The 27,868-nt window shown below is 38.7% G+C and overlaps 1 protein-coding gene across 5 annotated transcripts in view; it reads right to left on the bottom strand.

The window, feature by feature from the left end:
• The window catches only part of GRM8 (glutamate metabotropic receptor 8), a 788,345-nt gene that overhangs the window by 641,592 nt on the left and 118,885 nt on the right, over positions 1-27,868 (bottom strand). For all 5 annotated transcript variants that reach the window (XM_032276086.1, XM_032276088.1, XM_032276090.1 and 2 more), the window contains exon 3: positions 5,997-6,213. In XM_032276086.1, coding sequence (XP_032131977.1) covers positions 5,997-6,213 — 217 coding nt within the window. The remainder of the gene's footprint in view (positions 1-5,996; positions 6,214-27,868) is intronic.

Below are 27,868 nucleotides of genomic sequence, written 5' to 3'. Positions count from 1 at the left end.
GTCAGAAGCTTCCAGCATTTGCAAACCAGGGAGAGAAAGTCACATATAGTGGAATATTTGACAGAATCAGGTCTATTCTGCCCCCTGTAACGTATGCGTTGATGACTTGAAGGCCTGTCATCTTCAATAAGCCATTCATAAACATGATGACTGATTAAAGAAGGTGTGCCACCATACTGTGCAAATCCACAATGAAAAGATATGTTTTCACATATTCCTTTTATCTTCAAAGATAAAGCTTTAGCTACCTTGCCCCTTAGAATGATAGCAGTAGTATTAACATTTATTAGCCTCTCATCTTTTAAAAATAATCTAATAAGGTGAGACAAAGAAGGGAAGGAACCTGTCTAAAGACTCAAGGAAATCATTTATTGAGTCATGAGCCACCAGGCCCAGAGCTTATGATGGAAAAGCATGAGTGAGTATCATCAATTCCGTTATTACAATATTAGTGAAACAGTTTATCTACGAATTAAAACAAGACAAATAGAGAACTGTGTCCCTAACAACTGAGGGTTGTGTAACATGCAGGTCTTAACCAGCAGCAACTAAGCTGTTCCCTTCCCTCAAGCCAAAAGACCAAAGGGGGAAATAAAAATAAATGAGCCCAGAAGGAATTCTCTGGGTGTCTGTAATTTTCCAGGTGTCATCAAAGAGAAGCTTCTTGGAATAACACAAAGTGGTACAGTTGAACAACAGGTACACACCTGTGTTGGCAGTGTCTATTTTGATCCTACAGGGAAGCTCTCAATTACCCAGGAAAGCCAGACAGATACCGGGATCCCATCACCTCACCTACCCCAGTCTGGAACCCTGAATTATCCATTAGGTTACCTCATTTATCTAAGGGTCAGAATTGGGAGAGTAGAATTCCATAACACTCCAAAAGGAACTTGTGAACTTGCTATCTTACAGGTTTCCCCATTAACCAAATTGTCTGCTTAAGCCCCTCTCATCCTTATGACTAACCTGTTGTCCTCCTGGCCCACCTCCCATCCCTATCACTGGAAACTAACCTTCTGAGTATACCCTCTCTCACCCTCTGTTAAGGATTGAATTATCTCCCAAGAAAAATACATTGAAATCCTAACCCCAGTACCTCACAATGTGATCTTATTTGGAAATAGGGTCATTGCAAATGTAGTTAGTTAAGATGAGGTCATACTGGAATAGCGTGGGCCTTTATTCTAATATGTCTGCAGCTTTATAAGAAGAGAAGACGTAGACAAACACAAGAAGGAAGAAGATGGCCATGTGATAGTAGAAGCAGAGACTGGAGTGATGCATCTACAAGCCAAGGAATACCAGGGATTGTCAGCCAACACCAGAGGCTAAAAAACACAAGGAGGGATTCTCTCCTACAAGTTTCAGAAGCAATATGGCCCTAATGACACCCTGAGTTTTTATTTCTAGCCTCCAGAACTGTGAGACAATAAATTTCTATCGTTTTAAGCCACCTAGGTTGCTACACTTTACTATGAAACTAAAATACTAAGTGAGATCCTCTTAAGGACCTCGCTTCATGTAGGAACCCTAACCCTAATGTGCATGTTTAGGTATGCATTCTGGCAAAAGTTCCTGCTTTCTTATGAAACACTGCTCAACATCCTTAAACTTTTTCTGAGGAGCTGCTTGTAACATCTCCCATAATGCATGTCTTCTTCAAAGGAGTATGAGAGCCCTCCCATGACCACAAACCCATCAAAAGAGAACACTCTATCATACTGTTAGCTCCCCATTAGAATGTCTGGACATTTATTCCCACACTGTATTAGTCTGTTCTCATGATGCTAACAAAGACATAACCAAGACTGAGTAATTTATAAAGGAAGGAGGTTTAACTGACTCACAGTTCCACATGGCTGGGTGGGTGGGGTGGGCTCACAATCATAGTGGAAGCAAATGAGGAGCAAAGTGCCCCACCCTTGACACATGGGGATTATAATAATTCAAGGTGAGATTTGAGTGGGGACACAGCCAAGCCATATTGCACACTTTTATATAAAAACTTCTCCCCATGAGTCCATCCTCATTCCCCTTTACTTCTCACCTTAGCAACCACCGTTCCATACTGAAAAACCACAGGGGTGGAGCTGCCTAAGGCCTTGGGAAGCCACCCCTCACAACAGTGTGCCCTGGATGTGGGATATGAAGTCAAAGGAAACCATTTTGGAGCTTTCAGATGTAATGACTTCCCTGCTGTGTTTTGAACCTGCATGTGGCCTGCAGCCCCTTCCTTTTGGAACAGAAATATTTATCCAATGCCTCTACTACACTGTATCCCAGGAGTAAATAACTTGTTTTTGATTTTACAGGCTCATCGCTGAAAGGAATTTTGTCTCAGATGGAACTTTGGATTTGGACTTTTTTTTTTTTTTTTTTTGAAATGAAGTCTCCGTCTGTTGCCCAGGTTGGAGTGCAATGGCATGATCTCAGCTCACTGCCATCTCTACCTCCCAGGTTCAAGCAATTCTCCTGCCTCAGCCTTCCAAGTAGCTGGGACTATAGGCACATGCCACCATGCTCGACTAATTTTTGTATTTTTAGTAGAGACAAGGTTTCACCATGTAAGCCAGGCTGGTCACGAACTCCTGACCTCAGGTGATCTGCCCTGCCTTGGCAACCCGAAGTGCTAGGATTATGGTCATGAGCCACTGGACCCAGCTTGGACTTTCCAGTTAATGCTAGAATGAGTTAACATTTGGGGAGACTATTGGGAAGGCATAATTGCATTTTGCAATGGGAAAAGGACATGAGATTTGAGAGGAGCCAGGGCGGAAAGACATAGTTTGGATATTTATCCCCACCCAAATCTCATGTTGAAATGTAATCCCCAATGATGGAGGCAGGGCCTGGTGGAAGGTGTTTGGGTCATGGGGACAGACCCCTCACTGCTTTGTGCTGTCTGAGATAATGATGTTTCAACAAATGTGGTGGTTTAAAAGTGTGTTGCACCTCCCCTTGCTTCTGCTTCACCTTCTGCCATGATTGTAAGCCTCCTCAGGCCTCCCCAGAAGCAGATGCCACTATGCTTCCTGTACAGTCTGCAGAACCCTGAACCAATTAAACCTCTTTTCTCATAAATTATCCACTTTCAGGGATTTCTTTATAGCAATGCAGGAATAGCATAACACACCTCCAATGTCTAGAAAATTAAGGATAAAATAAACACCCTATGATTTGAAATAATCATGTGTCTATGTCAAGCCTTCCAATTTTGTCTCCCATACATCACTATACAAACTATGCTCCAGTCAAACAGTGCTATTTGATGATGCCATCTATATTTTTTTCCTTCTCAGCAATAACTCTATAATCAAGAGATGCTCCGGGCTGACACTATAACAGCTGTGATATCAAGGGGCTATTTGTCTTTATCAAGTGTCTCTTATCCCTCTCCCCTTCAGAAAGATCTCAGCTAGGGAAGAGCCATCACTGAAGTCTCATCATAACCACCATACACTCGTAAGTTTCATTCTCCCAGATTCACAAAGGACACTTCCCCAAGTCTGATTTTGTTAAAATGAAAAACCTTCTAATCAAAGTGTATAAGCAATTCATCACTAAACCGATTTTCATTTCACCATCATTCCATTATGATCTGCCCAGGTTAATCAGAGGTAAGACAGAGGAAGCCTCAATTTACACTGAAATTTCTTAGCAATCGATGTTGCTGAAGAGAAATTCAGAACAAAGTACAGAAAACATTATGAGTTGGGGAAATATACAATTTTATTAATGGGCAGATACTCCAAAAAATGAATTTATCGTCGCCTTCTCAGTCAAGCTACTGAGCTTTAAAAAACACACTACTAACATGGTGACAGAGATGTCATCAATGTTGTAGTAAGAGCTGCAAATATTACAGAACTAATGAATTTTCATTAGGGACACCAGATAATTTCAGAATGGGTTAAGTTGCTACCATTTGCCTTTGCCATTAATATCATTGTCATGTAAAAGGTTTAATTTTCAGCTATTTTTGTTCTAGATAAAATCTTTGTCATTAAAATGAGGGATGATTTTGATATTTAATATATTCCATGGCATACTCCAGTGTGGTACTAATTTGGCCTTTTCAGTATTCTGCATATTAATTGACAATCCATCCCTCCTCCATTCCCCAGATAAGTGAGAACTGAAATAGAATGGACAACCAATCAAGTCACAGAATACTGAAAAGATCAACATAGAAGAAATGTGTTGCTCTAATCAAGAGCATATACATGGCACTAAAATTATTTTCTCCCATGCTAATGACTATGATAGAAACAGGAATAATGAATGGCACCATCTAAATCCTTTTATGTAACAGTATTACCAAAGCATAGCAATGCTCCCTAAAAAATAAAAACTAAGTATTTTAGTCAAAAGAATAAAACTGGTTTCACTTAACTTTTAGAACAATGTATTTTGTCAGATTCTGCAACAATTGGCAGATTACGTCCTGTTTTGAATTTTTTATAGGAATCTATCTCATGCACACAAAATGTGTTCTGGAGTTGCAGAATGTCCAGGAGAACTGCAGAAAACTTATTTAAATACATACTCTATTTGTTTCCTTCTCTTATAGAATTTTCACTCTGGTAAGAACTGACATCAGTTGCTTAAATAATACATTAACCCTGTTTTCAGAAGTGATTGTTTTCATTTGAGTGGGCCTTTCCTCTAAGGATAAACTTTAGATTTTTATCCAAGAAGATAATATAATTTGTCATAATTTAAAGATCAATTGAATGTTTTAAATCAATTTTATAGCAGTAATGGTATAAATTTCCAGAGAGCAAAGATTATGGCATCATGCACACTTACAGCAGGTGTGAATAGTTGTCCAATTTAGTCAATTAACCCAATCTGCCCAAAATGACCAGGCTTTTTATACATTTTCCAGAATAGCACAAATGTAGAACAAATGTGAACTATATTAAATATTGTGTAATATAATTTTCTATGCCCTACAACACACAGAAAAACTTGTAGCCATCTGCAAGTCTCTCAAGTGAAAATCCTATTTCAATAACATTAGACTTTTTGTCCTTGATAAGCCCAAATCACTCCCATGATCTTTTCCTGAGTCAAGGCCTCCAAGAAAAACAATAAATTTATCAATATAATGTCTTCCTTCGGGCTCAAAATTACTGAAAAACAATCAATGGACATTTAACCTTTCCACAAAATATTACTCTTATAGAAAAATTCATTCATTTTTAATAATAGTACTTAACAATAACATATCTCATTTCATTCACAAAGACACATTGTTGATAGATCAGCAGTTAAGATTTGTGCTCTAACTTGTTTCTTTGTTTTGCTCTGTGTTTTCAAAGCAGTGAAATGGATTTACAACCTCATTGGTACACATACAAGATGGTGAAATGCCTAGAGACTTGAATAAGCACCTTGAAAAAAATGCCCAGGACGGAGGTCAGCAGTACCTTGTAAACAAGTTTTACATCTTGCCCTTCATTACATCCTAAGCTTCAGAGCTTCAGTTGAGAGTAAAAATGCAAAAAGTCAAATATGACAATAAGAATATTGCTTAAGTATAGCCTTGGGGCTACTTCAGCATTGTTTTAAGATGATAACTAGACTTAATCCCTCTAGTGTTGGATGCTAAATTCCACTGACTTTTTTCAATTTAATGACTTGCTAATGTAAACTTCCATCTAGAACAATCAAATAGTATGTCATTTATTCAAATTTACAGTGGCTCTAATGTGCCAGCAAACTCCCTTGTCAAAACAGACAACTTTAAAAAAATGTTCACTTGAGTCAGGAGCCCTACTTCCTAAATTAGCACCAAAGTGTCACCTTGATAGACCTATGAACAACAAAATCATTTATAATAAACCCAGCTTCCCTCTAGAGTGGACAGCCTAGTTCATGCATCTGTAGGAGTTCTAATTATTCCCTACAGATAAAAGAGCACTTGGAGAAGCTCGGGCATCAGCAACCTGTCGCCTCCAAATACATTCATCTGATAAATATATGCTTACCAATCTCCCTCGAGATCTGAGTGAAGGCCTCCACACCGCTCTCGCCATAGTTACCCTCAGAAGCCAGTGTTGACACATAATTCCATCCCAGTGCCGTCACGATGTCCACCATGGCTTGCGCTTGGTAGGAGTCAGGTGGGACCACTCGAGAGAAAAAGTCATACCTGGTGTTATCACTTAGCTCTGGGGCTGTGGATGCATAGCTGATTTGAGGTATCTGCAAAACAAATGGTGGGTCATTTCAACCCATGAAGTATCTTCAAGAATGATGGATTGTCATAAGAGCTAAAAAGCCAAGACTATACCAGAAACATAGACATACCAGCCTGAAGCCAACATACAGTTTTATGACTGCCAATTTAATTAGAAAGTATTTTTAATGGTCCATAGGTTCACTTTCTCTCAATACACAATATGTCTGAACAGAAAGAATTTCGTTTTGCTTTAGTTTCCATTGTTTTCTGGAGCCAAAGCAAAACATTTGTGCTTTTTGTTGATGTTGCTTTTTCAGTCTGTACATGATAAGCTCTGGTGCAAAAAGGAGAGAAAAATGAAGGCATACGCATCAGAAAAGGTCACCTCTGAAACTGGCTTTAGCTTCATAGGACACTAATGATATACAAAGACTAACAAGGAATTTAATGAGATTGGTTTGTACACTTAATGCCATTTCAGTCTTGAGACTACATGTTCAGTAAAGTATTTTAAATATATAGTTTTGCAAGTCTATCTACTGTTTATTGATATAATCAGTGTGCTACAAAAGGATTTGACAATTGCCAGTCACATATCCTCTCATAGAAACATCTTTTTAACTTCCCCAAAACATCACAGAAAAAGGAATCCAAACCATAAATTCTTTAAAAGAAGAGACTATTTTTCTTTTAATGTGAATTGCTAGAAATTTTTCAAAATGAGGAATCCTATGTCATTTCTCAATAATGTGGGAAAGTGAGTTATGTGGTTGTGCCTAGTAACTCCTCTGATGCCATGCTGTGGTATGAGTGAAAGTTCAGAGATCAAAATGACTCCAAGATGCCCTAATTCAGGTGGCTTAGTTGAAAATGCAGGTCTGACTCGTATATAAAAAAATTAACTCTGTGCTACATCACAAGCTGCAGCTAATGTCAGTGCTCAAAGATGTTAGAGGTTGCAGTTCCATCTTTCCATACAGGGCTGTGCACTCTGGGATCCAACAGTCCCCACCACCGTCCAGACAGATGAATCCCAATCTGTGTAAACGTTTCAACTCCACTCTTTTTTTTTAATTTATTTATTTTACCTTTGGTGCATACTATATCTGGCATTTCTCCCCATGTTATCCTTCCCCACCCTCCCCATACCCCACTGTCTCTCCTCTACCTCCCCCAACTGCCCCCAGTGTATGACGCTCCTCTCCCTGAGTCCACATGTTCTCTACTTGTAAAGCCCTCAACATCTAGATAATCTTCTTCCTAAGTCTAGAGAGTCCTACTCCATACTGGTGGCCAGTGAAATGACAACAAAGTTCCTAAAATGTAAAAGTCGCCCCAGGAGCAGCAGCAGAGCAATGTGCTTTGGAGCTGTCCGGGGTGCTGAAAATTCGTTCAGCTTCCTCGTAACTTGGATCCACCTACGTTGTCCATAACAATGAGTACCCAGAATAGTCTGGCCCATTTAACCCCAAATTCTTCCTGGTTCTGTTCTCCTAGTGGGGACCATGTTAACTTACTTGTTAAAACTGTGGGACCAGGTGGGACAAAGATGACCTGACCCTCCTCATCCTGCCCTTTGCCTTCTCTGTCAGATATGCTGGCCTTACCTTGACAAATTTTTCCCCTGGTTAGATTTTGTGCCTCCATAGTACATGACTACTCGCAAGAACACCCCTCTAAATCTCAAACCACACACCAAACCTTGGCCTTTTTTGCCTTTTCTTGTTTGTTTTCAGAGGGCCTGGGAAGGAACCATGGATAACTCAGTGATATCTCCTTCTTACCAGGTAAAAATTTCCCAAACATCAAAATCATGTGTATTTCTACGGTCTAACGAAATAAAGTTAGCCATCTGACCTTAACTTTAGAAGAAATTCTGTGTATGTGCAAGTATGGGATGTGTGGAGGAAATAGGAGAGCATTCTATAGCAAATTCTATAGCTCTATAACATTTCCTTGTCCTATTTGGATACATAATTCTCCCACTTCCTAAGGTACTAACAGTCTAGCCATAAAATGACTTACACAATTCCCAACCTGCCTATAATAAGCCACCCTTTCTAAATATGAGCAGAAAGTGTGAAAATTGAGTGTTTGAAACCAAAACTAATTATCTCAAATTACTACCTTCAGTCAGTCACTTCCAGGCTGTTTAATTAGCAGTCAGCCTCATGTTTAGGATTAATTAAACAGGTGTAAAGGGTATATAAAAGTGCAGATAGAAGATGGTTGTTTTATTAATTCAGTAATGGATTTTCTCCTCAAAGTCTTGAAGAGTTTTCTCTTTGCAGATTAATGTGTAGGAAAGTAATGTGAGCATGTGTGTTTGTATTTTTATTTTTTCAGTCTACAATAATGCACATCAGGGTATATGAATAGTATTTCAAGACAAGTTTGCATGAAGTCACATCTCATTTTTATTTTGTTGTGGTAGACCACTAAGTACTGGCTCATTAGGCATTTTAATTTCTGTGCCAGCATCACCAGTATTTCTACCATTCACAAATTAAACCCCTTCTGGCAACTGAAGTAGAAATTATTTAAAGACATGGAATGCTTCTTTTTCTCTTCCCTAGATCAGATCCACCCTAACTAGCCCCTTAACCTTGGAGGTTTCATCTACCAGAAACACAACAATGATAAAAAGGTGGTGAATGGTAAAGAGAAGTGGAGGAAAAAATCAGAGGAAAAAGAAGAAAAGCATACTAAGAAAAGAAATTGCTAGGAAAAGCACCCATCATCAGTTCCCCCATCCTTTAAAAAAAAAAGCAGTATTTTTTATAAGCCTCTGTTAACTCCTATTGCCAATGTAAAGGATAAAATCCAAGCTCTTCAGTCTGGTTCACAAAGACCATCAGATTCTGTCTCATCTTCCTCCCCTGATCTGTACCTTCTCTCCATATTCTCACAGCATCTGTACCTTTCCCCAGACCAGGAAGTCTTAATGCTCTCCTCTAATGATCTTCTACACAAATTCAATATCCAACTCAAAAGTCACCTCCTTCTGGGGACACTTTCACTAACTCCATCAGGCAGGGCTGTCTTTTGCTATTCCTGTCTTCCAAAGCTTCCACCATCTGACATTAGAATCATGACTCTGCTGGCTTATGAGCCTCTCAAGACCAAGCAAGGTCTCTGTTTGTTCATTTGGTATCCCCAACACTAGGCAGAGCAAGTGCTCAATGAATGTTTGAGGGAAACTGATTAAACTGCAGCAGGAAATTTTACAGCTTCTTTCCCACCACCTCCTCCTCTGCATTCAACCAAAATATTATGCAGGCAATTCTCCATTTGACCCTCCTGACCCTTCCCCATCCTGCCAAAGTGCCTAGGAGGCTGTTCTCTATGACGATATTGCCTGGGCTTCCTTGCCTCTGGCTTCTAGTTGAGTTTGGCCTGAAGGCACCAGCAGAATACGGAAGAGTGAGGGGAAACAGAAAGAAGAGTATTTATCCCCCAGCTTCTTCCTCCACTGACTCAGTGTTTCTTCACCTAAGTCCTCACCCACAGCTACAGCTCTTGCCAGATTCCAGTGACCACTCTCTACCATTATCCCTGTAGGTGTCCCCACTGTTGCTGGCTCCTGAGCACTTCATCATCCCTTGTTTTTTTTCTAACTGTGCCCACGATTACAAACAGCTTTTTGTGAACCTCTTTTCCATTACTTGTGAGTGTGCCAGAAGGCTGATGAACACGGCCCTATGACAAGTCTCTGTAGAAGACAACACTGCTGTGCTCCCCCACTCAGTGCTGCCCTAACCTCAGCCCTTTTCCAGACACTTGTCCTTTCAGCTTTCTCTACTGCTATCCTTAGGTGACTTTCTCCTTTCCTTTCTCCTCCAGTTCCCTAAAGCATCCTATTGCATATTTGAAAACACCTGTCATTTTGTTTTTCTTCATTTCTTATTTTCTTTGTGCTGAGGCTTCATAAGAATATAATATGTGCTTGAATAAGGCCATATTTCTATTACTCAAAGCATATTTGAGGCAATTAATTATACAACTCAGGACATTCATCATCACTCTCTTTTTTAAAAAATGTTTTAGATTCCACTTTTTTAATAATTATTTTGGTTAGAAAAAACTCTTTCTTCTCTCACTACATTCTTCACTTCAGCCAACAGAAGAGGAGATTCCTACCCCCAAAACCCACCCTCTTTGGGAGCTCCAGAACAAATATTTCCTCTCTCACTCTCCATTCCTCTACTGACTTTCCCAACATGGAGGGGTAAATAAATCAAAGCAAGAGTTCTACATTTATTAGGCAAAAGAGGATAGCAGGCTCTCCCTTTATTCTCTGACCTGTCTACTCATATCTCAGGCTTCTTTTCTCTATAATGTCAAGAGACCAGGCAGGGCTTCAATTCTTGGGAAGGAAGCCCACCCTCTTCTCTCCATATTCCACTGGCAACCAGATGTTTGAGAAATGCTTGAAGCCCATGCTAAACATTGCAAGTGAACTTTAAGTCTTCTGTGCAGGCAAAAGTGGGTCCCAAGGTTGAGATGTGGTACAGGAGTAGGAGCCACAGGTTCAAGCTGAATTATCTCCAATCCAGTTCTTAACAGATAGCCATGTGCCTGGGGAGTTATTTGGTGCTTGCCCAGCTGTTAATAAAGCTAATTACTTGATCTACACTTAATTAGCTATTCTGTGAATACTGGATTTGCAAACTGAGACATTCCAAAAATCTGGCTCAAGGAGATTAAAGTTCTATTTCAAAAAAAAAAAAAATCATTTACATGTATTATTAATAGAAGTTATCAGAGATTATTATCTTCTAGTGTCTGTTCTTCTTTTTCCAAATGAAACCTCCAGTTTTCACCTAGCCACCCAGAATATGATTACATTTCCTAGCTTTCCTTGCAGTGGTGAGCGAAGCTTCTGAAAAGTATCCTTAAAAGGCGGCGGCATGCCTTTCTCATGCTCCTCCCTCTTTCTTGCTGGCCAGAATTTGGACATAATGTCTGGAGCTTCATTACCCATCCTGGGCTATGCCCTAGCAATGGTGGAACAAAAATCCACACCCTGCTCCAAGCTACTGTGATATCTGGATTCCTAAAGCCACTTGACTGTTCTTTCTACTTCCATTCATGCCCTTCTCAAATCTGTGTTATACCAGCACGAAAAATGGTATTTAAAAAAAAAAACAGATCTTAGAGTCCTTCAATCATTTCCCCATTTCCCTTAGAATATAGCCCAAACCACTTGTCACAGGATCCTTTGAACTTGCAACTGACCACCTATCCCTCCCACTCACCTGATCCAACCACTCTAGCTTCCTTTTTGTTCCCTGACCAGGCTAAGTCCTTTTTCACCTCCAGCACTCATACGTATCACCCCGTACATTTTCCCAAGTTAAGTCCTTCCTGGCCTTTCTCCTCCTTCAGCCTCAGCTCAACAGACCTTCCCCGACCACCCCATCTAATGTCTCCTCACCTTCCATTATGACCTCTTCACTCTACTTATTTCCTTCCTCTTCACAACTTGCATTAATTTGTGTATTCTGTTTCCTCTACTAACATGTAGATTCCACAGGGTTATTTTCTGCATTGTTTACAGATGTAACATGAGCTCCTAGGAGATAGTAGGTGTTCAATAAATATTCATTGAAAGTAAAATGAACCTATTCATCCATTAATCAAGACTCCTTATTTTCTTCTTCCATGCATTCTAACTTTGAAACATTTTTCTATAAAACTACTTAAGTTAAAAATCACCCATTTCCCATATTTTTTATTAATCAAAGATCTATTCAGCTGCAAAACTTCTGATCAGCACAAGGTATCTGTTTTTGCCAAGCTGAAGTGACAGAATTCCAGTTCAAATCACTGAAGTGCCGTTTCAGTTTTAGCCTGTGCAGTCTCCTCAGAGGGAAGCATACAATTGCCATTTTGTTTTATGAAATGCCAAAAATGGTCACGGAAACTTCATAACCATCTTGGCAAACACCTTGACAGCCCATGGACTTCAGTGTGTCCTTAAGAATAAAAATTACATTTCTAATCAAAGGCCAGCATCACAGATTATGTAATCATTTACCCCTCCTTGCTTATCTTTATCTGTAAGTCAGATATTCCAGACAGGGATAAAAGTGTTTACATAACCCCCAAGCCCACTGTGTCTCTCCATGTTGCCTTCACTGAGCCTTACTGTACATGACCGAGTGATGAAATGAGGGATTTCTGCGGCTCCAAGGAGCTCAGAGCCTTTTAGATGCCAGAAATACTTTTTTTGTGGTCCAAGGAAGTTACAACTTCAGCTGCCTTTTTAAGGTTTCCCTCTGCTTGCACATCAAAATATTGCGATAAGCTTGAAACTTGCCTTGTCTGCTAGAATGGCATAAGTTTTGCAACTGCTCACCGCAGTTACTGGTTTGCTAAAGATCCTAAGGAAGCCAAGATACCCCTGACAAGGCTAGCAAAAAGCCACCTAAAGCACAGCTTAGATGAAGCCCCTCAAAATTTTAGAAATTTCAATCTTTCTGCCAGGAACTTGCACACATCTGAGTACAGGTTTGCAGACAGAAGACAATTAAACCTGAATCATATATATTTTTACCATCAAAAAGGTTTTTTTCTGCCAAAAAAGATTTTTGTTCTCTGCAAACAACCTTATCCATTGATCATGGAACTTAATTGGTGGAGCAGGTTGGTGGGGTGGGTTCTTTGTGCTACTCCAGAACATCATTGGTTTTTTTCCAGTGAAAGATCAGCTTGAAGCCATACTCTTCCCCTAGGGGCTAGTGCTTGCCCGAGTACTTTTCCAGTGGTGGTGGTTAGCAACAGCGGCCATCAGAACAATAGCTTCCTGCCACCTGGCCTTGAGGTAGGTTTGTTTTTGCTGCAAAACTGAGGTCAAGGAAAGTATAATTATTATAGCCATTAACTTTGTCTTTTTATACTTGACTGCTCTCCAATATTAAAGCTACTAGTTGCTTGTGGCAAAACATAAATATACAATCAGAAACTAGATATAAATGAGAAGATAGGGACAGAAGTCACTGTACTGCACTGGCCCAACTCTCCCAACCCTGCCCTGAGCTTTCATGCTCCTCCCACCTTCATGAAAACAGACTAAGGAGAGGGAAAAAAAGAAAGGAAATGTAAAGCCAGAGAGTGAAACAAAAAGAAGTTGGGTGATCACCCCAAATTTGCATCCAAAAACATGAAGATGTAGTATTCCTTTCCCAAATCAGGAGCGGCTCAGAACAGTCCTGTCCACATAGTGGACAGTTATTAAGATCCCTACTTGTACAAGTTGGTGTCAAATAGGAAATTCAGTCTCTGGCCGTTTCTTCTCAGTTGAGTTCCTACAGTGGATTCAGAGGAGGATATGGGCCTTTGACTTCTGATGCACAAAGGAGCTTAGCAAAAGAAAAAGGAGAGGAAGCCTATTGACATGGGAAATCATGGGGTCAGGGAGAGCCAGGAGTGCACTATATTGCACCATAGTTTTATCTTTCTCCTCAACATGAGCTCACTAAGATCAAGCAAAGCTTTGCATACATACCTACACCAAAGGGGCCTGTGGTTAGTTAACAGAGCTGAGTGTAACACAGAGTTAAGGTTTAAGGTCATGAGTTGAATTCCATTATTGGCCAGGATGAAGTCCTGGCCCAGAGGGTACTAGAGCCTTCCTCTTCACAAATGCATAGCATACTAACAAAGTCAACCAGAGAGAGGAGAGACAATATCAATCCATTCTCACTGCTAGATGAATAATTCAAAAATTTTTTGCTACTAATGGTGAACCTAAAATTTTAGCAAATCATGACAGACACACTTTCTTCAAAACGTAAAGAGTGTTTTTGTATCTATGTCCGCCTGAAAGTATAAATATATATTACACTTACAAAATCATATGTTAATTTCAGATAATTCATTTGAATAGACCATTGAATTGTAAAAGGGTACATTTTCTCACCTCCTTTTCAAGGGTATTATGTGAATCATAGAGGCAACAAAAACAAATGACTCAAGGAGACTAAATAAAGGGACTATTTTCAAGGCAGGAGCAGCATATAGGGAAGGCAATGGAAAGCCCAGTACAGGAGTCAGAGGTTGAGGTTGGCAGTTGCCACCTAAGAGCCCTAAGAGAGAGCAATTACAGTCATGAATGGAAGCTACCTTCAGGGGAGCAGTAACCCCTCTAAAAGGATACTGCCAGCCCCTGGCAACCCCAAAAGGAAATTACATTCTGACCTCTCCCTCATACACACCTCCTCCTGGGTCTCCCTCTGACCAAACTTACTGGAAGCCAGAGAACTTGACTTTGCCTACACAAAGGAGCCTTCCAGGGCAGCCAGCAGATGGCAAAAGAGAGAAAGTCGTTGTGGCAGGGCAAGCAGAAGCTATCTGGCACAGGAACCATTAAGCATTGCTCACTGGACACGTGAACTAAATTTATGGATAGCTGTGCAGATTTTCAGTTTTCCATGTTATATTGCTTTTTCATAATTTGATGCTTTCAAATATTTTTTACAGAAAATCTACACTAAGACATTTTAATTTGGCTATTGAAAATCCCAGTCCTAAGATTAGACCAATGAAGTTTGGATTTCTTATGGAAAATGAAATAACAAATGCCATGTTTTAGAAAGAAATGTAAAGATTTTAATCAAATTGGTAATGGCATTTTGACTTCTAACCTGTTTACTTAAAATGAAAGAGAAGCAATCCGTGAACATGAAATAATTTACATATAAACAACCATAATTATACCCTATAAGATTGAATAAACCTTTTTTTACATCTGCTAATTACATTTTACAATGAGAAAGCACAACAGCTCCTTAGGGAAAGAATTGTCCTAATCTATCAAGTCCTAGCAGTGTGGGGATTTTTAAGCCTAACTGCCCTAAAAGTTTTACTAGCAAGTTGAATTTAAAACCTCCACTTTCTAAGAAAGAGACTTAGGCTGGGCCCAGTGGCTTACACCTGTAATCCCAGTCTTTTGAGAGGCTGAGGCAGAAGGATCGCTTGAGGTCTGGAGTTTGAGACCATCCTGGGCAACACAGTGAAACCCCCATCTCTATAAAACATTAAAAAATTTGCCAGGCCTGGTGGTACACTTGTAGCCCCAGCTACTCAGCAGGCTGAGGCTGCAAGCTCCCTTGAGCCCAAGAATTCAAGGTTACAATGAGCTATAATTGGACTACTGCACTCAGCCTGGGTGACAGAAAGACACTACCACTCAAAAAAAAAAAAAAAAAGGGGGGGGGGGACTTTAATATTCCAACTAATTTTATAGTTTCTCTAGTTTATAGCATCTCCTTCAATTTTGCCTTTAAAAAAAAATTGAAGTTTTATTTACATTTCCATATATTTCAGTACTCCATGATTCTAAAAAATTATAATTAGTGCATGTGCAATATTACACAGAAATTTAAAAGGCTAATTCAATACATATACTTCTTCTAATAGTTAAACTTAATGTTTTTTTAATGGTTACTTTTTGATTAATTCATTCAACAAATTAGCTCCCACTACGTGCCAGACACGGAGACAGGCGCTGGAGATGGGCCAAACAACACATGGTCCTCCCACCCCCACAGAGCATATGGCCAAATGGAAAAAGCGGGCATTCAATAAATAACCAACCACATAAACATTTAACAGCAATTGTAATAATTGCTCCAAAAGCTAAATACCAGCTGCTAAGAATTACAGAGCCACTCACCTGGTCCACAAGAGACAGGGCAAGCTTCCCTGATGAAGTGACACTAAGCTGACACATTGAAAAATGAAGAAAAAGAAACAAACACTGAACACCAGCCACAGGTTGCCTTTCACTTGAGACCTCCTTCTGATGTGTACACCACCCAATTTGCAGAAATGAAGAGGACAGGCAGTCTACTGACAGGTACTTAATTTTAGAAAACTTGCCACAGGGTGAAAAATATTAAACCACAGACCACCATCTCCCATGCTTATTACAAACACTGTTTTCAAATACTATATGCATAACTGGGGTTCTTATGCCAGGACTATTAAGAAAATGCTATGAAATTTATCATCAGGGACTTGCATTACATTCTCACAGATCTCTGAGTCCTGAGGCTTATAAGGGTAAGGCATGAAATAAATGAATGGATAGATGTAAACAGATGAATGAACATAGAAGACACCAAGAAGCAACTTTAAGTCAAGAGCCCCCCAAAAAATGTATACTTATATCACTTATAAGCTCTAATATTTGTTTCCTTCTTTAGGAAAGCAAAAAATATGTGATTGAGAAGTAGTAGGAATCTCTCTTCTTTGTACTCAGGCAATGAAGGCTTTGGGATAGGACTTCAAACCTATGAGAAGCAGGTTAGAACTAAACCTAAAAGATAACCTGGCTTGGCTTTGCTTTGTTTGTCTCTTTACAAGGTAATGTACATTTTCTGCAACTCTCAAGAGGAAGAAAGAAATACATGGATCTGACCACCTCTGGGAACTCTGCTCAGTAAGGCAGCATCCCAGGGAGACACAGAGAATTGCATTCCCTGCTTTCATTCTTTCTATTTCTGACAGTTTCTTTAATATCTTCTTGGTAAAGTTTTCAAGCAGTTTGGGATTTCAAGACGAAATCTGAGTATTAAAACAAAAAGTAGGGGAAATTGGGAAATGAGCTGCTTAGGACAGTGAAAGTTTTCTATAAAGTGATTTTCTCACATGAGTACCAAAAAATAATAAATTACATTTTTTTATAATAGAAAAACCAAAATGATGCCATGGCACTTTCTTAGCATCATTTGCTAAGTTACTTAAAAATTTAACTCTCACACCCACTCATTCCCATCACTGCTGACTTCAAACTATCACCTAGCATTTAATTTTCCTCTTCAGCTGATTTCCTTACTGTGCAATCAACTGCTGTGGTTCAATTTTTTTCCCCCAAGCATGTCAGCACTACAGCATTATAAAATAAAAAGTTAGTAATTATAACTAACAAATTGAAGTCAATAAACTAAGCTGGCAAATACTCCATTTAGACTGGCATTCTGCCACCCAATAATACATGGTTTGACTCTGCAAATGAATAATGTTGATAAGGATGTTTGTGCAAATAAGTTTCTTGGTTGGCAATTTCATAGATTTTTAGTGATTATCCACATTCACAAAATCTTGGTCTTCAAGTCATTATCTCTCAGCTAGCATTCAGGTACTGATTCTGAACACCTAATAGCACTGGAAATTTTCATTTGTTTTATGTTACCTAAGTTAGTAAACTCAGTAGGTTAGAAGAAGGTACATGTGAGGTTAAAGGTCTTCATTAGAGCTCCATTTACATAGGAGAAAACCCCTTCTCCAAATAGGAAGTAGGATTTCTTTCTTCTCCAAAGAGCAAGTAGCAGATTTCACAAATGGCCATCACTGGTGACTGGAAAAGTTGAGTAAAAGATGTAAATAACTCAGAGTCCTTTATTCCACCACATACTCTGGAATGCAAGGATATGTTCTTCTGAGAAGCATCATCTCAGTATCCAAAGGGCAATACATTAAGTTTCCTCTAAACAACCTGATTAGCCCATTCATCCTATCAACAATCTCTTTTTGAGAAGCCTAACTTACTGCTCTCTGTAAGCCTTCTTTATGTGTCATATTCCATCTGCACACCTAATGTGTATGTATATACATGTGTACATGTTCATTTTGCCAACATTTATTTAACATGTTATATTGGCCAAGAACTGTGCTCAGTGCTTTATCTTCATTTTATGAATGGCAAAACTAAAATCTGGAGAAGTAACTTTCCCAACACCAAATAATTTGTAAATGACAGAGTAGGATTCAAATCAAGGCAGTCCAACCCCAGATTCATTTCTTAAATACCTCTACCATCCACTACTTTGGGTCCATTTTTAAATCTGATATTAATTCTTCACCTATGGGGACTTTTTTCCCCCCATAGGTGTTCAGCTTCCTCCCTGTTTCCACTTCTGGTCACATCCACAACTCCTTTAGGGTTGTAAGTCATGGCTTAGCTGGAGCTTGGACATCACCAGCCATCATCATGTATGGTATCCAAGTGAACAGGAGATACTAGCAACTATAATTAGCTAAATATTACCTGCCTCCTTTGGTTTTCATCAATCCCAATTGCAACAGTTTCTTCTGGGGAGGGGGGCCTCCCAGCCCAGTTGGGTACCAACAAAATAGCCTGAGACAAGTTTGGAGAAGGTTGGACAGCAATCACATAGGTCAATGGGGGGAAGGTAAGTGCAAAAAGGGGTACCCAAGTTCTCAAAGCCAGAGAGAGCACATCTAAACATAACAGGTGATGAGGAGCAGAGGGAAGAACCAAGAAATGAGGCTGGGCATGGTGGCTTACACCTGTAATCCCAGCAGTTTGGGAGGCTGAGGTGGGAAGATCACTTGAGGTGAGGGGTTCAAGACCAGCCTGGCCAACATGGTGAATCCCCATCTCTACTAAAAATACAAAAATTAGCTGGGCATGGTGGTGTGCACCTGCAGTCCTTGTTACTCAGGAGGCTGAGGCAGGAGAATCGCTTGAGTCTGGGAGACAGAGGTTGCAGTGAGCCAAGATCATGCCATTTTACTCCAGCCTGGGCAACAGAGCAAGATCCTGTCTCAAAAAAAGAAAAGAAAAAAAAAAAAAAAAAAAAGAAATGGTAGACGACTGAAAGGTGTTCCAGGCAGAGGGGACAGCATCTGATAGAAGCAAACCTATGAAAGGATACAGATTGCTTAGGAAAAGCAAACGATTTCACAGTCCTAGTGAACGATGTTCATGATCCCAGTTCAGTCTCCCTTCTGCTTGTGTGTTCTTATTTTTCATTCCAACAAGTATTTGTTAAGCACTGACTACAGGCCAACACTTTCTTACTTGGCCTGGATGAGAACTCACTCTCCGATTTTCCTCTTACATCTCTATCTCCTTTGTTGGCTATTCTTCCTCTGTTTCATCCTTTAAGTGTTAGTATTCTTTAGGATATGGCCTAGCCTCTCTTTTCTTTTCACTTCATACCCACTCCAAATCTATATATGCAGTCTAAATCTCTTCAGTGAATTCCAGACCCATGTCTTACTTGACTTCTCTCTTTAGTGTCTAACAGGTATCTCAAGACAACATGCCCAGAACTTGTCACACACACCTATCCCAGCATAAACTGAAGATCATCTGGTGTACCAGGGTCCTCAAGTCATAGTTGGCCAATCTGCTCGGTTCCAGAATTATGTGAGCACCACATACTTTCCAACTATGCGGTTTCCAACTATGCAGCTGTCATCTATGCGTGACTTTGGTCTGCCTGGTATAGCCCTCTCTTTTTCATAACTGTCAGTGTCTAGTTAGCCACCAGAAATGAAGACTTTTTAAAAAATAAATTTAAGGTCCAAATTTCCTCTAGAGGAAAACATATGCTCAAACGTTTTGGTATAAAAGATATGTTCACATAGCAAAAGATAAATTCAACAGTATTGACTACAGTAACTGTGGCACTGACTAAGTTTTCTTTACAATCTTGCTCCTCAGTGCTGTCAGCAAACCCACAGCATCAGCATCACCTGGGAACTTCTTAGAAATGCAGAATCTCAGGCCCTACCCCAGACCTACCGAATGAGACTTTGAATTTTAACAAGATCTCCAGGTGATTCGTGCTCACAATAAAATTTAAAAAGCGCTGCTGTAGTATAAAACATTGAATGTGTACTCAAGAGCCCTGTGTTTCCTTTAGAAACTTTTCCATATCATGCTCAAAGGGATTTAAACACATTCATTGCAAAGATTATTTTGGTGGATCTGTATGTTGTCATCGTGAGGAGATATAAAAGCTCCCTCTAATTCACTTTATGAAGTTGATGCCTTGAACATGATGTTCACTTCTCTTAGGGTGAACAATATCTCCTGATCATTAGAAATTTCTTTTCAAAAATATTCTGCATCCAAATTTCTATTTTTAATAATATTATGTTTCAATTCTTGCATCAAATGCTAGCATGGAGTTTATTTTTAGTGTCATGATAAATCTATAGACCAGTGAATATATCACATCAAGTGTTGAGTCAGTAAAAGGTTTTTAAATATATTTCTTACTTATTTGAAAATAACAGATGAGTTTTTGAAAAATAAAAATTTGGCAAAGCCTGCATGATGAAATGCCAAATAAAAAATTCAATGTACCTTGTCATCAATACACTTTCCATAGCATTCATATGTAGCAAGATAATTTAGTCAGACATTCATTTCTATCTGATTGTTACTGCTTTAGGAGACTGATGAAAGGATTTGTTTTCCTTTGTGCCCTCCACATGAGCAATAAAGCCCGCATGTCTTGGACAAAACCATTTTCAGGAGACTTGGCTTATAAAGATTATAGAGCTGAATTACTAGAGGAAGAATATCTCCCAAGGCTTGAGGAGGAGGAATTGGAAATGGAAATGAAGGGAGAGAACAGTAGTTTGCCAGACACTGGGGAATGATGGACATCTTCAGTTTGTTCTGTGGTAGTGCCTGAGAATCCAGGAACCCTCAAAAAGCTCATTTCCCATGCTTGCCATAGAAGGAGTGGAATCCCCTCCTTTTAATAGCCCACAGGGGCTACAGTGAGCATCTCTGCAGTGAACTCCTCTGTAGCTGTATTACTCCACTCTCACACTGCTCTAAAGAACTACCTAAGACTAGGTAATTTATGAAAAAAGTTCTGCAGACTGTACAGGAAGCATGGCTGGGAACTGATTCACAGTTCTGCAGACTACACAGGAAACATGGCTGAAAAGCCCAAGGAAACTTACAAACTTAGCAGAAGGCAAAGGAGAAGGAAGCACATCTTACGATGGCAAAGCAGGGGGGGAGAGAGAGAGAGAGAGAGAGCATGCAAAGCGGGGAGTGCCATGTGCTTTTAAACAACCACATCTTGTGAGAACTCTATCATGAGACAGCACTAGGTGGATAGTGCTAAACTATTAGAAACCACTCCCATGATCCAGTCGCCTCCTACCAGGCCCCACCTTCAACACGTGGGAATTACAATTTCACATGGGATTGGGGTGGGGACACAGAGCCAAACCATATCAGTAGCCTTGGAAACTGAAGGCTAGTTCTCCAAAATATGACTATGGCTGAATTCTCGATACCCTAGTGAATGCGGCTCAGTGTCAGAGTTATTTGTTGGCAAAGAAAAATGTTCCCTGCACTTGAGTTTTGAAGATAAATTTCATTTCTTACACCTACTTTAAAGAGTAGGCTTGTGAGCTAAGGTGCTGGAATACACTACCATTCTTCAGCAGATCCTAGGAAAGCACTTGGGACATGGCAGATAACACAGGGACATTGTTGATTAACTGCCTCCTGTGACAGTAAGGCAACTCAGAATTCCCAACTTCTAATATCCACAGTCTACCTAGTAAAACTGCTTCTCAAAATGTTCCCACATTTTTGGTGCTTAAATGAAAACATACTTTTCTTTTTTTATGAGTAGCTGACTCCTTTTGCATAGACCATAACTTAGATATATGAAGACATTTCTTGTCTTTCCAATTCTAATTTTCTAAATAATCTAAATATGTAAATGTCTCCATAATGTTTTGCTGGAGACTGTATGTCAATATCATTAGACTTTCTATTAAAAAAAAAAAAAGCAAAGAACAAAACAAGAAAACCTTTTAGGTACTTCTGTCTTTTTTAAAAAATACCATTTCAACCTCAAATTTGATGAGACTTACACAGTGCTTTTTGGATGCCCTTTAATTTTTTTTTAATTCTAAGAAATAAAATTTGAGATTTATAGTAGTTTAAGATGACATTTAAGAACATAATCTAACTTAAATTAGGATTGAGAATACTGCAAATGTAGATGTTTTTCTTTTGTAAACAAATAAATAGAAACTAGGACAACAAGTAGAACTGAAGGTAGCTCAAAAAATGTAGAAGAAAAAACACTTGAAAAGAAGAGAAAATAGAAATACTGAGATTTTTTAAAATTTAGCACATCATAAAAAGACTTTTCAGTAGAGAGACTGAGAAGAGTGAGGGGAAATTAAACACACTGTTTGTAAAACCAGCATTAGCGAAGTAAGGCTAGGGACTGAGGGTAAGAGGTGAGTGGAGAAGACAGTGCAGCTTGAGTCAACGTTGACCTTCAGGATCAGAAGATGGGAAAGAGGAAAAGAAAAACTTTTAATCCCCTGTAGCAAGAGATGGAATAAGCAAAGAAGCCACTGTTTTCCCTCCAGCCTTCCATCCCTGCTAAGTGGCTACCATTGAATTAATCATTTGCCAGTCATAATTCTGGACTGGCATAACCTTGGTTTAGGGGATCTCATTTCATCGATATAACAGTTGCCAGGGCTACTGAGTCCCCTCAAAACTAATCATAAGCCAGATGTTGCAGTCAAACATATCTGTGCCTATACAACTGCTATGGTTTAGATGTTTGTTCCCTCCAAACCTCATGTTGAAATTTCATCCCCAGTGTTGAAGGTGGTGCATAATGTGAGGTCTTTGGGTCCTGTAGGGGAGATCCCTCCTGAATACACTCATGCCCTCCCAAGGTGGGTAGAGCAAGCAAGTTCTTACTCTGTTAGTTCTCTCAATACCTAGTCGTTTAGAAGAGCCTGTCACCTACCCCGTCTCACATTTCCTCTCTCTATGTGATCGCTGCACACTCTAGCTCCCTTTCTGCCTTCAGCCATGAGTACAGGCAGCCTCAGGCCCTTATCAGACGCAGATGACCAATCTTAAACTTTCCAGCCAACCTAACTGTGAGCCAAATAAACTTTTCTTTGTAAATTATTCTTAGCCTTAGGTATTTCTTTATAGAAACACAAAATGAACTAAGACAACTTTATTATTCTGCCCATGGTTTCCAATAAAACATTACAAAATTTTCTTCAAAAATCCTTCAGATCTATTTCAATATGGGTCAAACATTTTTAAAATATTTTGTAGAAAGTATTTTTTTCTTCCCCATAAGAAATAGAAGCCATCAGTTGAAGATAGCTGTTAATTTCCCACCATCAAATGTCAAATCTAGCTTCCTGGGCACCCTTTCTTTCTTCCTTCCTTCCTTCTTTCTGTTACAAGAAGAAATGTCACTTTTGCTATCTAACATGAAGCCCCAACTCTGCTCTGAATTGCACATGCAGCAGCCTTTTTGAGCTTGACACTATAGATTATTGCTTCTCTCTTTCCAGTCATTAACCTCATACTTTCAACTGGGTTCTTTCTACTGGGATTTGTATATACTCAAGCCTCACCAATTTAAAAAGAAAACATTTTTTAATAAGAAAAATTTTTTTAAATGTTTTTTAAAAAGAAAACATTTTTTAAAAAAGAAAAAACATTTTTTAAAAAGAAACCATTACTCAATCCTCATCCAACTCCAGCTCTCAAACTAATATCTATCTGTCTTTTACAACCAAACTTTAAAAATTTGACTGAATACCCTCTCCATTGTCTTTTCTCCCACTCACTTTTCAGCACTGAACCTGGCTTCTGTCCCAGGGCTGTACTCAAACTGCTCTGAGCAAGATCATAAAACTTTTCATGTCACAAAATCTAATGGTCACTGTTCAGTCTTCATTTCACTTGAACAAACAGCTTTAAAATCTTGACAATATTTTCCTTGGCTTCTACAACACGCTTTCCTGGTTTTCTCCTACCCCTCTAGATATTCCTTATCATCTCCTCTAGTTCATCTTTCTTGGCCTACAATTTAAAAGTGAGGTTCCCTGAGGCCTAACCTCAGCCCCAATTTTTTTTTGCACCCTTTCATTCTCACAAATGACAATGTCCAACAAGTTTATGACTTTGATCACTGTCAATATAACTACCATGCCCAAGTTTATCTGTGAAGAAGTCAACTCAGATTTCTCTAAAATGCAAACCTACTACCAATTGAATAATTAACCTCCACTTAGAAATTTTAAATTTACCTTAAATTCAACATGATCAAAACTGATTGCATAGACTTATGCTTCTGGCCAAAATGAAATAACTGGAACCAGATGTAGGCCCTACCCTTTAACAAAATATTAGGAAATCCACCTTAGGAGTATATAAAAAATAACAATGACAAGGAATGCAATCAATTCACCATATTAACAGAATAAATATAAAACCATATAATCATTTTAATTGGTGTAGAAAAAGTTTGAAAAAATTCAACACCCATTCACAAAATAGATATAAACAAAAAGTAAATTCTCTGCTTATTAAGACTATACAGAAATATCCTCAACGATAATGGACATCTGTTGAAAAAATGTATCTAAAATCATACCTAGTGGTGAAAGGCTCAATGCTTTTCCCCTAAGAGTCTGCATAAGGCGAGATTGTCCATTTCACTGGAAATTGGCAAGCTGATTCTAAAATTTGTATGGAAATACAAATAATTTACTGTGGCTACAATAATTTTGAAGAGTAAGAACAAATTTGAATAACTCAATGTTTTCTAAACCATAAAACTACAGTAATCAACAAAGCAAAGTATTGGTATAAAGCTGGATAAAGAGATTAATGTAATAAAGTGAAGAGTTTAGAAATGGTAGGTTTAATTTCTATAAAGGTGCAAAGAAAATTCAAAGGGGTAAGGATAACTTCTCAACAAATGGTGCTAGAACTGAATATCCATATGAAGAAAAAAGAAACTTGATTCTCACATCATGCATAAAAATTAGCCAAAGTGGACAACTGACCCAAATGTGAATAATAAAACTATACAGCAGTACATTCCAGGATAAAAAAAATACTAGAAGAAAACCTAGAGAAAACCCTTCTGATCAAAACTTTTCAGGACAATGCATTCATGACTACGACCTTAAAAGCACAAGAAACCAAAACAAAACTAAATAAATCAGTACTTAAACTAAAAAGTCTTAACACAGCAAATGATATAATCAACAGAGTGAACAGATAACCTGCATAATTAGAGAAAATATTTGAACACTATGCATCCAGAAGGTACCAATACGCAGAATTTATAAGGAACTCAAACAACTAAAAACAACACACACACAATTAACTCTATTAAAAAGTGAGAAAATAACACAAATGGATTTTTTCGAAAGAAGACATACAAATGGCCAACAGACATATGAAAAAATACTTTGCATCACTAATTATCAGAGAAATGCAAAATTGCTACAACCACTTTTGAAATTATTTGGTGCATACATATATATATATATATATGCATTCCTTATGTGTGTTGGGTGGGTATACACACACTCACGTATATACATGTGTATATATACTTATAAAATTATAAATATATGCACCTACCACATAATCCAGCAATTCTACTACTAGGTATACTTACCTAAGAGATATAAAAACATATGTTCATACAAAGCCTCATAATCAAATGTTCACTGTAATTTTATTCATAGCCCCAAATTGAAAACAACCTAAATATCCATCAATAGGTGGCTGGATAAACAAACTGTGGCATAGCAATAGAATAAAATACAACTTTGCAATAAAAAACTACTGATGAACACAGTAATATGAATGAATCTCAAAACAATTATACTGACCAATAAAAGCCAATCCCAAAAGATTACATACAACGTAATTCTATTTATTGAAATTCCAGAAAAGGCAAATTTAACCTATAGTCAGAAAATAAATCAGTGATTTCCTGGGGCCAGAGCACAGTGAGGGGACGGGCAAATGGCACAAGGAAATTTTTTAGGTGATGAAAAAATGCTCTATCTTGATTGTGATTGTGATATACAGGTTTATATGTTTGTCAAAACTCACTGGCTGGGCGCAGTGGCTCATGCATGTAATCCCAGCACTTTGAGAGGCTCAGGTGGGTGGATCACCTGAGGTCAGGAGTTCAAGACCAGCCTGACCAACATGGAGAAACCCCATCTCTATTAAAAATACAAAATTAACCGGGCATGGTGGTGCATGCCTATAATCTCAGCTACTCGGGAGGCTGAGGCAGAATTGCTTGAACCTGGGAGGTGGAGGTGGTGGTGGACCAAGGTCATGCCATCGCACTCCAGTCTTGGCAACAGGAGCAAAACTCCATCTCAAAAAAATAATCATCATGATCAAATATTCATTCATAACAGGTATAAATTATTATATGTAAGTTATTCTTTAATAAATTTTTTAAAATAATCTGTGCCTGGTCTCTCCTTCCACCCCAGCACATACCCTTTGAAGCCAGGTCCTTCTTAAGTTATTTCAAATCTTGGTATCATGTTTTCCTACTGCCATATCCCTCAACACTCATGTTCATACAATCACTATGTTCTGTTTACCTTCAAAATATCTGAGTGTCTTGACATATCTTATTTCCCTTTAGCCCTATGCCCCAGTAGCTCTTACTCACATCTCTTGTGACATGTCAGCAGGCACTCTCATGTCCTTCCAATCTATTTCCAACACTCAGCCAACTGTGGATCTCATTAGGACAACCCTCTAAAAACTGTGCAATCCATATCATGATCAAAGAAAGCCTCACGTGGCCTGGCCCCTGCATGCCTCAACAGTCTATTTCAGTCATCTTCTAAGTCTCCACACCCCAGCACAGTGGCCTTTTATCAGTCCTTGAAGAGACTGTGTTTCTTCTCTCTTTAAGACCTTCTCACTTGCCATGTTCTCTGCTCATATATCCACCCACCCAAACTCTTGCTTATCCTTCCCATTTCTTCTTAAACATCACTTCCCCAGGAAAGCCTTCCCCGCTCCATTCCCCCAGCAAGTCAAAACCTTGTGATACAGGCTTTTGTGATACTCTGAGTTTCTCCTTCATAGTATCTGCTTTCACAGGAATTGTATCATTATTTTTGTAATTTATTTTTTAATGTGTGTAGCACCTGTTGGACTTAAACTTCGCAAGACAGTGGCCCTGTCCATCTTATTTACTAATACATTTCCAATAACTAGTATTAAAAGGTTCAACAAACATGAATGAATGAATGAATATAGCCTATGACAAAGAACCTAGTGAGCCCACAGTGACAATAAAATAGTCAACAACGACCTTCTCTTGAGAGTAACTAGTTTCTTTAATCACTAACATTTTGCTTCTAAAATGAGTCCAGAGAAACCCAGAACTCAATCTAGAATAAACAAGCCTATAAAATATAAATGTCATTTTATCATTAAGGACTTTTTCATTGTAATCTTGAAAATCTGAAAGAGATGGACTCATTACCCAGGATGGGATAATGTGCATCTAGAATAACTTAAATGAATATAAATATATAAAATATATAATGACTCATGAATTCATAATACTAAAGAAATACACTGGTCACTATTGAAACTTGCTTGGGCACCAATTTATTACTCTGAAAACTGATAATGAACAAGGAAAAAAATAAAACATTTAACATGCCTTTTCAGGAGTTCAAAGTAATCAGAATAATTCTAATACATGCACAGAGAACCATGTCTATGATGGTGACAAAAAATTTGCTTACTATCTTTCATTTGGCATAGTCTCGCCACAAGACATTTCAAACAACACATCCTCCAAGGCAAAGTCAGAGATGTCTTCCTTATTTCCAAGGATTTTGCATGTCAATAAATAGACTGAAGTATGTATGAAGAGGATCTCAACATAGAGGTAGGTTTGGGTATATTTTGTGGAGAATGTTGAAGGCCAGCACAAAAAGCTTGTGCTTAATTTGGTAGGTGGTAGAGAGCCACAGTAGATTTTCTCTCTTACCAATGGTGCAACATCATCAGATCTGCACTTTATAAAAATAAAT

The sequence above is a fragment of the Sapajus apella genome, unplaced genomic scaffold (assembly GCF_009761245.1).
Source record: "Sapajus apella isolate SASKATOON/1434 unplaced genomic scaffold, GSC_monkey_1.0 scaffold7, whole genome shotgun sequence".
Lineage (NCBI taxonomy): Eukaryota > Metazoa > Chordata > Mammalia > Primates > Cebidae > Sapajus > Sapajus apella.
The sequence above is the reverse complement of the archived record's forward strand: the minus strand, read 5'-3'. Positions and strand labels throughout refer to the sequence as shown.